This window comes from Hesperophylax consimilis, chromosome 4 (assembly GCF_061612785.1).
Source record: "Hesperophylax consimilis isolate HC1 chromosome 4, BYU_Hcon_1.0, whole genome shotgun sequence".
Classification (NCBI taxonomy): domain Eukaryota; kingdom Metazoa; phylum Arthropoda; class Insecta; order Trichoptera; family Limnephilidae; genus Hesperophylax; species Hesperophylax consimilis.
The window spans coordinates 6,284,968-6,298,132 of record NC_142839.1 but is presented as its reverse complement, the minus strand read 5'-3'; the positions used below and the strand labels follow the sequence as shown (position 1 = coordinate 6,298,132).

General features: G+C 33.2%; 1 protein-coding gene across 3 annotated transcripts in view; it reads right to left on the bottom strand.

Moving 5' to 3' along the window:
* by (focal adhesion protein tensin) overlaps positions 1-13,165 on the bottom strand; it is a 554,755-nt gene that overhangs the window by 225,438 nt on the left and 316,152 nt on the right. For 2 of the 3 annotated variants that reach the window (XM_089651274.1, XM_089651275.1), the window contains exon 3: positions 1,495-1,527. The exons of the other annotated variant lie outside the window; for it this stretch is intronic. In XM_089651274.1, the coding sequence (XP_089507400.1) occupies positions 1,495-1,527 (33 nt within the window). The remainder of the gene's footprint in view (positions 1-1,494; positions 1,528-13,165) is intronic. 3 annotated transcript variants of the gene reach the window in all.

Here is a 13,165-nt window from a genome sequence, read left to right as displayed (position 1 = left end):
CATATATTGAATAATTTCGCGGGTGTGTCTTACACTCTGGACAGTTTATCCCGCAAGTAATGAAAAGTCTCGATTAATGCTTATCGTGTAAATTAAACTACTGTTTTGATTAACTTTCTAGCCTGGTAAAGCGTGTGACTTGGAAGTGATATTTCTGAAAAACTCTTATTATTTTCGTGAAAATAGACCGGTGTATACAGAATAGTGTCAGAACTGAGATGGCACAAAATAATGACTTGACCTGACACCCACACTACGCACGGTAAAAAAAACTGTTATCCAAAAAATATTATTATTATATAACAAACGAAGTCTCGTAGTATTATTTTTAATCGAGTCTTGTTAAATTGACAGATTTTTGTAACCTGTTGAGTGTGCATAGGACACATGTCAGGAAAAGGAAATCTTGTTCTGATGCAAAGTAAAAAGTATCTACTGAAAGAAAGTATGAGAATGCACTAGTTTCAGTTGAATCAAAAGTATATACGATACTCATAGACTTTATTTCAGAGAATCGGGTGAAAGTTAATTTAAATACTGTTGGCTAAACAAACCGTGTTGTGACTTATAACGGCTTGAATGAGTGGGAAACTAACACTGTAAAGAGCTTAAAACCTTTATACTTACTCGTAAATCAACATCTTACTAAGTCGCATTTAACTGTTATTATAATATTCTCAACGAACTCACTACATTCGACTTTATAACACTGATTGATATCGTCAGTCTTTATTTATCTTTGTGGCAAGGTCTGAAATATGTTCGGGAAACCAGAACTTAATATTTCAGGCGGTTTTCTAACGTGTAGAAATGATTTAATACCATTTTAAGTGTAAAGCTACACAGTACCTACATACACCCGCCCCCGGCCGACTCTATAACCGCACATTCATAACATTAGATCCATTCTTAAGATATTATAAATCATCTCAAATTACCCGCGTACGTTTTTAATACGCTAACAGGCTCAAAATATTACACCTCTTCATAGTTATGGGTTCCTGGCAGACATTTATCATAATGCAAAGCTAGAATCGTTTATACTCATAATCAAATTAAATGTTCGTGATCCACATAGATGATATCAAGTTATCTGGAAGTATTTCAAGTTTCTTAAATAGATACAAGTTCAAGACGCGTGTGTAATTTTTTTTTTCCTTAGGTTTGTCAACAGTGATTCATATCAAAGCTCTCAAAATACAATTACATTAATTAAACTTGGTTGATACTATCACTAATTACAGACAAACACAACATTGATGAACACAACACTTTAAGTAAAGAATAATGTACATGTATGCACCTACATGCATACATGTATACACACATACATACACTTACATATACATTTCATAACAGCAACAGTAATTATTTTTTAGATCAACACGATAGGTAGCTTTAAGTCTTGTTTACGTTTGATTTGAAGGTGGCCAATGATGACATTGACAATAATTGTGTATTCCCAACACTCCAGTTAATTTAAATTGTACGTACCCAAACTGTATTGCACTGAACAAACGATGATTGCTGGAACAGAAAATGACCTTGTAAGTTATTTTGAATTAATTAAAATATGATAGATGTGGTTTTAAGCGTCATCTGAACATTAAAGGACTTCATTTGAAAACATTGCAATAAGATCAGGCGATCAAAAAACCCTAGTTTAAGCTTTTTGTTACCTCATACAAGGAAATTTTGTTTATGTTTTTATTATTTTTGTTTATGCCAGACAAAGGATATGATTTTTGTAGGTGGTAGTGCCTTAAGCTATTTTGGACAACCCTAATTTAAAAATAACTAAAAACACGGCATAACATGTCATGAATATTTCTATTGATATTTTCTTCATGCATGAAGAATTTTAATCGCATTCTAAAAGTAAAATAGGAACGTAAAAATAGATAATGGGATCTGATCGTAAAGGGCCCTCTCGGCTGTGTGGAAAATATTAAGAAATGCATATTAATAAAGAGATAAATGCAGCTGCAGCGTTATGAGCTATTTCGTTGAAGAGTGCATTATCGACTCTGCGTATAATAAATATGACATTATAAAAATGATGAACTGTAGCGAGATTAATGCTGATTTGCTTTTCAGACTAACTAACTAAACGTCGCGCCGTTTTCGCAAGAGTAGGCAGAGAGGATGGACCGCCAAACAACTCTATATTGGCATACACTCATTGCCTCATTCACGTGCATACATCGTCTCATTTATACTCTTATGTTATTCCAACTCTCTACAAGGCCCGACTTAAGTATCTAGTCGTACCATGTCTTTCTCCTTTTACTCCGTTCTTCGTTCATTCGCTCCACATGCCCAAACCATCTAAGCGTCGCTTTCTTAATCTTATTCGTTACGCTTACATCAGCGTTGCATTCTGAATGAACTTCCACATTTGTCACATGATCATACATGGTTTTACCGCACATACGCTTCAGAGAACTCATTTATACAGCATTCAGTCTACTTTCATCCTTCCTCTGCCAGTTCCTTGCCTCACTGCCATACATCAGGGAATGTACCAGAACTCCACTGTGGACTGTTAGTAGTCCTCCGTTAATACAGTTCCCTGCATTTACCCTTCTTTTAATAACTCCACCAGTCTTTCCATCTCTCGTAAACATTTTTTTTCTATATTATTATTTATTCTCATAACATATGTTAAAGTTACACAAATAAAGAAAGCGTTTGGAAAAGCTAATAATTTAAGCGATCATCAAATAGTAATATATCATTGTATTTAGATACCTATAATATGTGACATTTCATTTGTTTGGTTGTAGGTCGTAAGAAGATAATCGTAACACTTACTATAATAATTACTATAATAACATGGATAATATACAAAAACGTAGAGCGAAATCTTAATTGATGCTAAATTCTGATTTTCTTAGATTTCGTAGGGAGTTTTATTAATTATCCCAAAGCCTATAGCAATTTATTTTCAAATTTGAACGAGAAAAACATAAATTTCACTTTTCGGTTTATTTTTTCGTTAGATATTCATCCAAAATGAGTATTATATTCAGAATATCAGATTTTGATAAAACTGTACAAAATAAAAAGATGTATATTTTTAAATACAGATTTCAACTACTGTGACGCGTGACTGACAACTGGTTGGATAATAGTAATGTGGTATTCGTTTGTACTGATAATAGGTATCGTGGAATGAGGACGCTTTAGCATTTTGAAATTGAAAAGTGAATAACTTATTTAAAAAAATGTATTTAAAAACTATTAAATATCAAAAACCAACCCCAATCACCATTTCCTACCCCTTAAATCAGAATTTTGGTACTTCTTTTATGAAATTATACAAAATTCAAAAAATACTTACGTTCAAAATAAGAGAAAAATTACTATCTACGTCTGATTTCAAAAACCCTGCTAAAATCCGGATAACGCCGGGGACTTCAGTTACTTCTTTCGTTGACTTCTAGTTACTCGTAATCCATTTAGTTTGGTTGATTGAACGATCATAATGTAATCCGCTGAAGGCTTTGGAAAATTGATTGGCTTCAAGCGACAGATTTGCTTAGCGGTTTTATATCACATCGAATGGAAGTTCACGAGTCAACTATTGTGGGAAATGTAATTATTATTAATCTGCGGGTTGTAGTAACACCATTGCGATCAATTCCGATACTTTGTGTAATTGATATAGCTTGTGGAAGATGGGCCCCCTTACATTGTAAATAATCACATGGAGGGGGGCCTATATACCATTATTTCTAACTTCTGATATGAACACAGGGAGATATTGTTTCACTATGCCATATTTCGTATTGGCTGTCTGCGAAAAGTTATTTCTATTTCTTTTATGGGTGTGTTTTTACTACAGGAAGCTTGTCTTTCTTATTCAAAGAAAATCGAAGGAAATGATAACATTTTTTAATAATTAGTTCATAGGATATACTGATTTTTGTAGCTCTTTTCAACCTACACAGGAAATTTTCAGTTCAGTATATACATTTTAAGGCGATGAACGACGTCGTGTAATATTTTAAATCAAGCCGCCATCAATAACACCCCTTACGTAGATGGCGATAAGGTTTAAATTCCCGCTTAACACCATCCACCTGTTTTGATTTATGCAAGAAAACATGGCCAAAAAGTGCCATAATTTTATTTTGTGGATGTTCAGGCAAAAATATTTAATTTTATAAATAACTTAATTTTCCACATTATACAATAAAATCATAACCGAAAATGGGTTCGTAAGTAGGAGATTTTGAACTTTAAAGCAGTTTTCATAGGCCTTATACATTATTTTTTTCTGTGCTTATAAAAAGACTTATCTAAAAAATACTCGATTACTTCAAAGGCCAAGATGTATTCTACTCGCAGTATTAAATTAAAGCATTTAAAAAATTTCTAGGCGACCAAATTTTCAAATCAAAAACACATGATTTTGTATTACTACGTAATGCATTGCCTTAAACGCATCGGTTACGGTAAAATACATATTTACGTCATGGTAAAATGCCATTAAAATGTCCGAAAACATAATCGGGTGACAATTTTCGCGGCAATTAAACTATCATTTGGTTCATTTTGATATTACATCATTTAAAAAAAATCGCAATTGGAAGTCAGAAAATATCCTTCGTATTTGTATCCTTTTAAACATCACCATTTTTGCTCTAACTGCCGCTTTCAACGCTTAAAATCAATTAATATAGAATTTGGCTGAACATTTAATCTCAATGTCACTAACGCGACTGAGAGTAATTGCTGCCATTTATTTGCGGATATTAACTTTGGATAAAGTGTTAGATTGTCAAACTAGCGTCCACCTAGTTTTAAAGGTTACACAGAGAAAAATGAGTAAGTAACTAACTTATTAACTACCACGCCACCCCCAGGGGCAGGCAGAGAGGATGGATCTCCAAACAACTCGGTCTTGGAACAAACTCTTCGCCTCCATCTCATTCATACATCGTCTCATACATTCTCTTCTATTATTCTGACTCTTGACATGGCCCCACTCAAGTATCTGATTCACTCGACCATGTCTTCTTCGGGCGACCCCAACTCTTTTACCATTCACATTTTCGTCAAATTGCGTTATACATTAGCAATAAATATTGCTAATGTATTAAAAATCTTATCAAATTATTTGTAATCCGGTTAAGAACGGGATTACAAGCCGTTTCCTGAAACACTTTTAGTATTTAATATATCGGAACACGAGTTTATGCACCTTGTTAATATACAATTATTATGAATATCGTATTTTACTAAAAGTTTATCAGAAAAACTTTCAATTTATTCGTTAAGGGCTTGCAATACCGTATTTGAAGAAATTCTTAATAAAATAACAATATTCAATATTAGTAATTTTTCTCCGAACACAAATATAGTTCTAAAATAGGATCAATAAGTAAAGCAGTATCAAAGGCGGATCGTATGTAATTTATGTCATCGGATGGATTTAATCATCACGGTTTTCTTTATATCCCTTGACATTAACAAGGGCTCCTGTATCTAGTATAACGTAATCAACATTCGAGATCTTTCATTCTTAATTACGTACGCCAGATTGTATCTCGAGTGAAACATGCATCGATTATATCGAGCGAGTGAAAAGCTATAAATTCATTTGTCCCTATTTTAATCGAAAGGCAAAAACATAATCGTCATCCACCAAGTTAGTAGAGAGTGTTAATAGCTGAACAATGTAAAGGGAATTTATACAGACAAAAGAAGGTAGATACTATCAATATCGATAGATAATTTAGTACATTATACATTACATTTGACGTTTTGGGTAAAAGCAAGTGATTAAAGCTATTTAGGCACATTTCTAGTAGTTCCTAGAGAGCCACTTAAGACATTACATCAAACAATAATCAATTAATACCTTTAAGTAGGTAATATAGTTTGATGTTGTACCTATACACGAATATTTGACTGTGATGGGGTCCTCAGCATAGGTAAAGCACCCAGTGAGGACCACATTATCAAGAAATGTTAAGTATATACATATATATCTAATAATTAAAAATTATGCAATGCAGACTAAAACAGGCAAGTTTCAAAGGGGAAATTACAGAATGGGACATTATAAATACAAATAAAATAATGATATTATTGGGCATATTCTTTATGTTATGTTATGCTAAAGATGGTGGGATGAGGAAGTAAATGGGATCGATAAAGATGGGGAACTAGTACCTAGCTATGCAGTTTGGTCATCAAACACTACTGTCGAATTTGGCAGCCATCTCTGGTCCGGAGCCCCTAAATACCTGAAAAAAACCCTTGACTCTGTGCAGAAACGGGCGGTCCGTTTGATAGATTCCCCAATCTTAACAAACGGACTGCAATCTTTAGAGCACAGGCGTCAGGTAGGTATGCTGTCCTTGTTCTATCGGTATTACAGTGGAAGATGCTCTGAGGAACTAGCGTCATTGATCCCTTCGGCACCGGTGCGTAGTCGGGATACACGCCAAACGCGTGCCCAACATTTGTACACGGTTGACATTTGTCACATGGGAACGGGTCGCTTCTACGATTCGTTCTTAAGTTCAACAGCTCGGCTGTGGAACGAACTGCCGGCCTCTGTGTTTCCTCCCTCCTACAACATGGGACTCTTCAAGACCCATGTTCACTCCTTCCTCTCCACAAAAAGACCCTCCACACAGCATCCCCAAAGATGACATAGGCCCTGAGGGAAATTATTTTCTTCAGGGCCTCCTGTGTGGAGTTAATATAAAAATAAAAATAAACTACTACCAGAAAACTAGAACAAGAAAATATTTGTCTTCCCATGATCATAAAATTAACACAAAATCATCAATTAATGCAATAAAAAATTATTTTTTAATGAATACACGGAGAAAAATAAGTACTTATTGATAATTTATTAAGATTTTCTTAAAATTATTGGTAATCCGGTTGAAAAGGGAATTGCAGGCTTTTAACGAATAAATTAACAGGTTTCCTGATTTTTTCAAATTTCGAATATATTATCACGATGTCGGAACACGTGTTCGAACACGAGTTTACTAATATTTTATCGGGAAACCTGTTAATTCATTATTTAGGCCTGCGATCCCCTTTTTAACCGATTACCAATAATTTGAAGAGATTCTTAATAAATTATTCTACATGTAGTAAATATTTACCTACCTAAAACAGATATCGATCCATAAATTTGAGTGCATTTGTATATTGTATGTACTCGTATATAATCGTAACCCAAAATCAAGTTTATCCAATTTATTTTTCCATCGCAATAAACTAATAATCGTAACAATTACCTATGAATTCCTTGTGTAATATAGGAACTATTCGTTGCGGGCTTTCAAGTTTTCACCATAAACTTGTGCAATGTTCAAAGAGACCACAGTTTGTGGTCGGCGAGGGCAACGAACTGGGATTCTCGTTGTTAAAAGGCAAAGACAACTGAGAACATTTAAGATACATGCGTATGTCCTAGATAAGAGAAGCAAAGGCTGCGGTCTTCGAGCTAAACAATACCAAAATCTGGCCATTCATCACAAAACCATACAAATTTTATAATTATTGGTTAGAGGAAGAAGTTATTAAGATGGTGAAAACCTAATGGTGTTTTAGAAACCCAACGAAAATGTTAACACATTTGGCCTGGGGCTTATAGCTGCTATATCAAAATTTTCAAAATTATAGTACATTTTTAATGTGTTTTTATATAAAAAGATGTACAAATTTCTTATTGAAATTATTTGATAAGCTCCCGGAGGCGTACGTGTGGTAAATCAGATAAAAAAAATCTCGTTAGAATGCTAGGACCAGATCGTCTAGACGTTGGGAGAAAAATTGCAACGGTTTTAGTAGCGCATAAGCTGATCAATTGACACATTTGCAATCCTGATGTTCTGAAACGTATTACGTTTTAGATCCCCGATATCTTCACCAGAGTTAGGCAGCACAGCCTATTTTTTTCACAAGATCCATGATCTACCTACCAATGATCATGACTATGAGGAGAACGACTACGCTTCCAAACCAACTTTCTTGAAAAATAAACATTGTTCAGTCAAACTTCAATGAATTCAAAAATAGAATAAGTATTTTATTACACGAGGCTGTATCGCAACTGATATAAGTAATGTATGTAATTTAACGCATTTGATGCAGATTGCGTATTGTTTAAATCATAAATGTTAGATACTTACTTCTATTACTTGTTATTACTACCTACTACTGGGTAGAGATTATTGTTCCTTTTCTTATGTACCTACCCGAAACTGGGCATGAAACATACCTACAAAACGTGTAACAAAAATTGCAAGTTCAACATCTATCAGTGTCACAAAGTTTTAGTCAGTTTTTGTACATTAATAACCTTCTAGTGAGTTACATCGCTGTGCAGTATTCATCTTCAAAATTTAATTCGTGCAATAATAACCTTTTAGTAAGCGATGTCTATGTGCGATATTCTTTTGCAATTCTTCATTGTGAACGGGAAAACCACGCATGTGTTAACTTGTGACTTGTGAGGTGCCTGATTACTATCGAAATAAACTTTAATTACCATTACAACTAGTGAAACTATAAAAATAGTGTCCTTGCCCGTGAGAACTGTGAGTACCTTCAATATATTCTAATGCCATCCTCTTTTTTCCAAATTTCTCTTTGTGTTTCAAACTACTTTATGTATATATTTTTTTACATTTTCTCATTCACTGTACCTTTATGTGTTCTACATCTGTAATTTCTGAAATATATTGGTGAAAAACTGTTTTATGAGGACTGAAAAAAATATTGAATATTGAACCCGGGCACCCTGCTAAATCACTAAACGTCGAAAGCAACTTGGGGTGACCTATGGTAGAGGTGTTGGTTATCCGATAAATGGTTCCCGAATATTGTAATAAATGACAGACATTACCCGTAAATTTTAAAAGCATAATTATATTGTAGGGTACCTTTTCAAATGGTTTATTCACCCTGCTCCAGATTACATGCTATTTGAATAACAGTAGTCTTCTGTTTGCACTTAAACTTAATAAACTGAGTATACACAATACAGTGTATGTAGGTATGTATGTACAAGTCCATTAAACACTAAATTAGAAGCGCTTATCTCAACAGAGCACACACTCAAGTTGTGTAACATCTCAAAAAGCTTTCCGAAGAAGAACTCGGTTTATTGAAGAGCGCAGAGAATAATCTCATTGTCTAAACTCGAGGCCTTAAAAATATAAGACAAAATAATATCTCATCCAGCGGGGACTTTTCTTTTTATAGGAAATTTATGTGCCCAGAGGTAAACGGAACGACTAAATATATTACGCTAATACTTGGAATACGTGCGTATACATATTCAAATATAGGTAAATATTACTTTAATACTTGGAATACATGTATATACATATTCAAATATAGGTAAATATTACTTTAATACTTGGAATACATGTATATACATATTCAAATATAGGTAAATATTACTTTAATACTTGGAATACATGTATATACATATTCAAATATAGGTAAATATTACTTTAATACTTGGAATACATGTATATACATATTCAAATATAGGTAAATATTACTTTAATACTTGGAATACATGTATATACATATTCAAATATAGGTAAATATTACTTTAATACTTGGAATACATGTATATACATATTCAAATATAGGTAAATATTACTTTAATACTTGGAATACATGTATATACATATTCAAATATAGGTAAATATTACTTTAATACTTGGAATACATGTATATACATATTCAAATATAGGTAAATATTACTTTAATACTTGGAATACATGTATATACATATTCAAATATAGGTAAATATTACGTTAATACTTGTAATAAACGTACGACTAGTGGCCGAGGATCTTAACCGCTAAGCAAGGTAGGTCTCATGAAATTGATTATCTGTTCATTTATTTATATATATTCGCCTAAAAAGGCTTTTACATAGAAGTGATACATGATGCACAATGTACATAGGAGAATATCTGTATGATACAGAAGATACTGACAGTAAATAGATGTAATCCATTGTAAAGAAGGTACAAAATACACAATTGTTAAATTGTGATTACAAGTATAATGAGAAAATATTAAGAAATAATTTAAAAAAAAACTGAATAAAGACAAAAAAAATAAATATGAAGCAATATTAAAGTAAAAAAGAAATTACAACAACACTACATACAAGACAAATCATTAAAACTAATTTACCCAACGCAACTCTGGTTTGTAGGATTTGACAAAGTGTTGGTTTAGATTATGCTTAGTTCTATAAATGGAGTCAATAAATAAATCAATAGCACCCCCATAATTGTTGCCCAGATCATGAATCCTATTGGTCAGTGAGTGTGTCTGATAGTTGGTCGTGTATGTATTGCAGAAGAATGTTATATTTTGTCTTGTATTCCTAGTCGGCACATGGAGTTTAACAGTGGCAAGGATGGCAGGACTATCAATTAAGTTGTTAATGACTCTGTGTAACACAACCAGGTCTGAAATAATTATCCTGCCAGACAGTGTTATAACATGCAATTGATTCATCAAACTGACATAATTAATGTAATCAATAGGAATTCTGAGCTTAAAATTTACGTACTTAAGAAATTTGTGCTGAACTCTTTCTAAATTATTGGAGTGAACTTTATATAAAGGGGACCAAATAGGTGAATTATACTCCAATTGACTTCTGACTAATGAAATATAGAGGGTTCTCATACAATCTATGGACTTAAAATCAGTTAAAGTTCTGCAAAGGAAGCCAAGCATCTTTAAAGCCTTTTTAGTTATATAGTTGATGTGTGCAATGAATGACAAGTTTTCATCAAATGAAAGAATTTCGTTATTTGAAAATGATTGTACAATTTCAAAAGAAGTACATAGTAAAATTTGGCACACGGATACGCAAGTAACACGCTTCTGTGTGTTTTGTTTCTTCAGTGCTTCTTTTACTGTCAGGTGAGAGCACCCCTGAAAGAGATAACCCATTGAAAGCTCCGTAATTTAACGTTCAAAGTTTCGCTGAAAGGTAATTAAAATTACACTGAAAGGAGTGTTGTTATGACATGAAATATATAATGGCATTTTCAGAAGAAAATAAGAGTTCAGCATTCTTAGGACGGGTTGTTTCGGAGAATCTGAACAATTCATCAAATTTCAACGTTCATTTTCAAGTTCTGTGAAAGACTTTTTCAAGTTCTGTTTTTATTTCAGTTTTGTCAAGCAACTAGCCTACAATGATATAAAAACAGAACTTGAATAAGACTTTCACAGAACCCGAAAATGAACGTTGAAATTTGATGAATTGTTCAGATTCTCCGAAACAACCCGTCCTTAGTGTTGCAGTTTAAATAGCTCTCTTGAACAATAAAATTACGAAAATAATGTACGGAAAAAACAACGGAAGGTTATTTGAAAATAATAATAAAATGTTAGGGTTTTTTTTTGTTTCAGTCAAATGCAATTTTCGCGATGATAATTATTAAACATTTAAACTACGAATACACTCTTTATATTTTTTTCTTCTTCTGTGCAATTGGAGATGATGTGGACATGTACAGTGAACAGTGAAAAAATCGTTAGTATGTCTTCATGACTTCTGTATAGATAAGTTTAACTTTAACTTTAAAGTTTTTTATGTGAATAAGAGTTCCAAGTGCACGGAGCCAGAGTGACTATGGCATCCCCAGAAGAGAAGAGTAAGAGGAAGGTGGGATAATCGGATATGGTCAATCTACTACTTCGCATACCGTTGCAGTTACTCACAACTAAAATTTTAGAATATAACATTTAATACTGAATAAATATTCAATGTACTGGCTGTTTTTTTTACTTAAGTTAAAAATATAAGATGCCCCATAGCTTATTGGTGTAGATGGTTCGCTTGGGCTAAAGTGAAGGTCCCGAGGATCAAATCCAACAAATTAAAGCAATCCGTGAAAACCCAAGCTTGTCGTTTTGACGCATAAAATTAGAATGAAAATTAATTTGAAAAACTGTTATCGTTATTGTGATTTGTTTTGGGGTATTATGCCGTATTGCTCTACCTCCTTCTTTAGCCAACGTTTCGGGCAACATTGCAGTGTCCATCATCAGAGCAGATGTGTAAACAAATCACGAAAATACTTTTGGCCGTGAAAATCTCAAATCAAACCTACCTGTTTATTTCGTAGAATTTATTTAAAGCAAATCAAATTATGCCATTGGTAAATTCTGCGAGTAATTTAGTTTTCATTATTCGGACAGCTGTTTCGGCGTTCAAGGGTATTATCAAACTGTGGTTTTTCTTTTTTTTTCCAGGTTTTTTTTTCTATGAAGTGGTGAGTCATTCAAATTTATATTCTTTATACAAATAGAACGGCGTCATAAGCTCCTCACAAATTTACCCCATTTGGGTATTTTTATTTACCCGATTTATTGCTCAGAAAAAAAACAATGTGCATTAATTCGTGTGGGATGTTACCTGACAATTAAAAAAAATTATATTATCTTCCTCTATCCTATTTTTATTTGTTATCCGGTTATAAAAATGATTTAAAACGTGTTTAGTAAATTTATTTTTTTTCTTTTCACTGTACTTCTTATGTTGGTAGCATTTGTTGACTCCTTCCCAAGAATTTCCAAGAACCTATTTAACATTTAAAGATATCTGTCGCCACTTTTCAAATATAATTCGATCTGACAAGTAGCGAAGCAGCCATTGTGTCTTGTGTCTATGGTGTTCTATATTCAAACTGCATATTATTATGCTCCCATCTAGAGGTCTCTTAGGCGGGTTTTTCAAAGGGGAAACCATAGACCAGAACACCCGTAATTTATGGCTATCGTCCATCATTATTTATTGTTAGACGCATATGGTCCGGTTTTAAATTAAGAACTAAAAGAAAAGCAGGAGGTGAGAGGAACAATATCAAAGACTATAACCGATGTTTATTCAAAATAATATAGATGCATTGTACCTTTTTGTGCGGAGGTGAGTTTTGGTATGAGAGAAGTGGGAGATGAAGACGATTTCGAATATAGTGCAGTTGAATGGCATAGACTTATTTAGCATTTTAATGGAAGTCGAACACCACCGGGTCTTAGTAATACATCAGGTTAATGAAGACATCTTCCAGGTTTAATTTTGGAGTATCAATCACAAGATAATGTAGCTGGGTTTTGAGGTTATGAACTTGTCTGG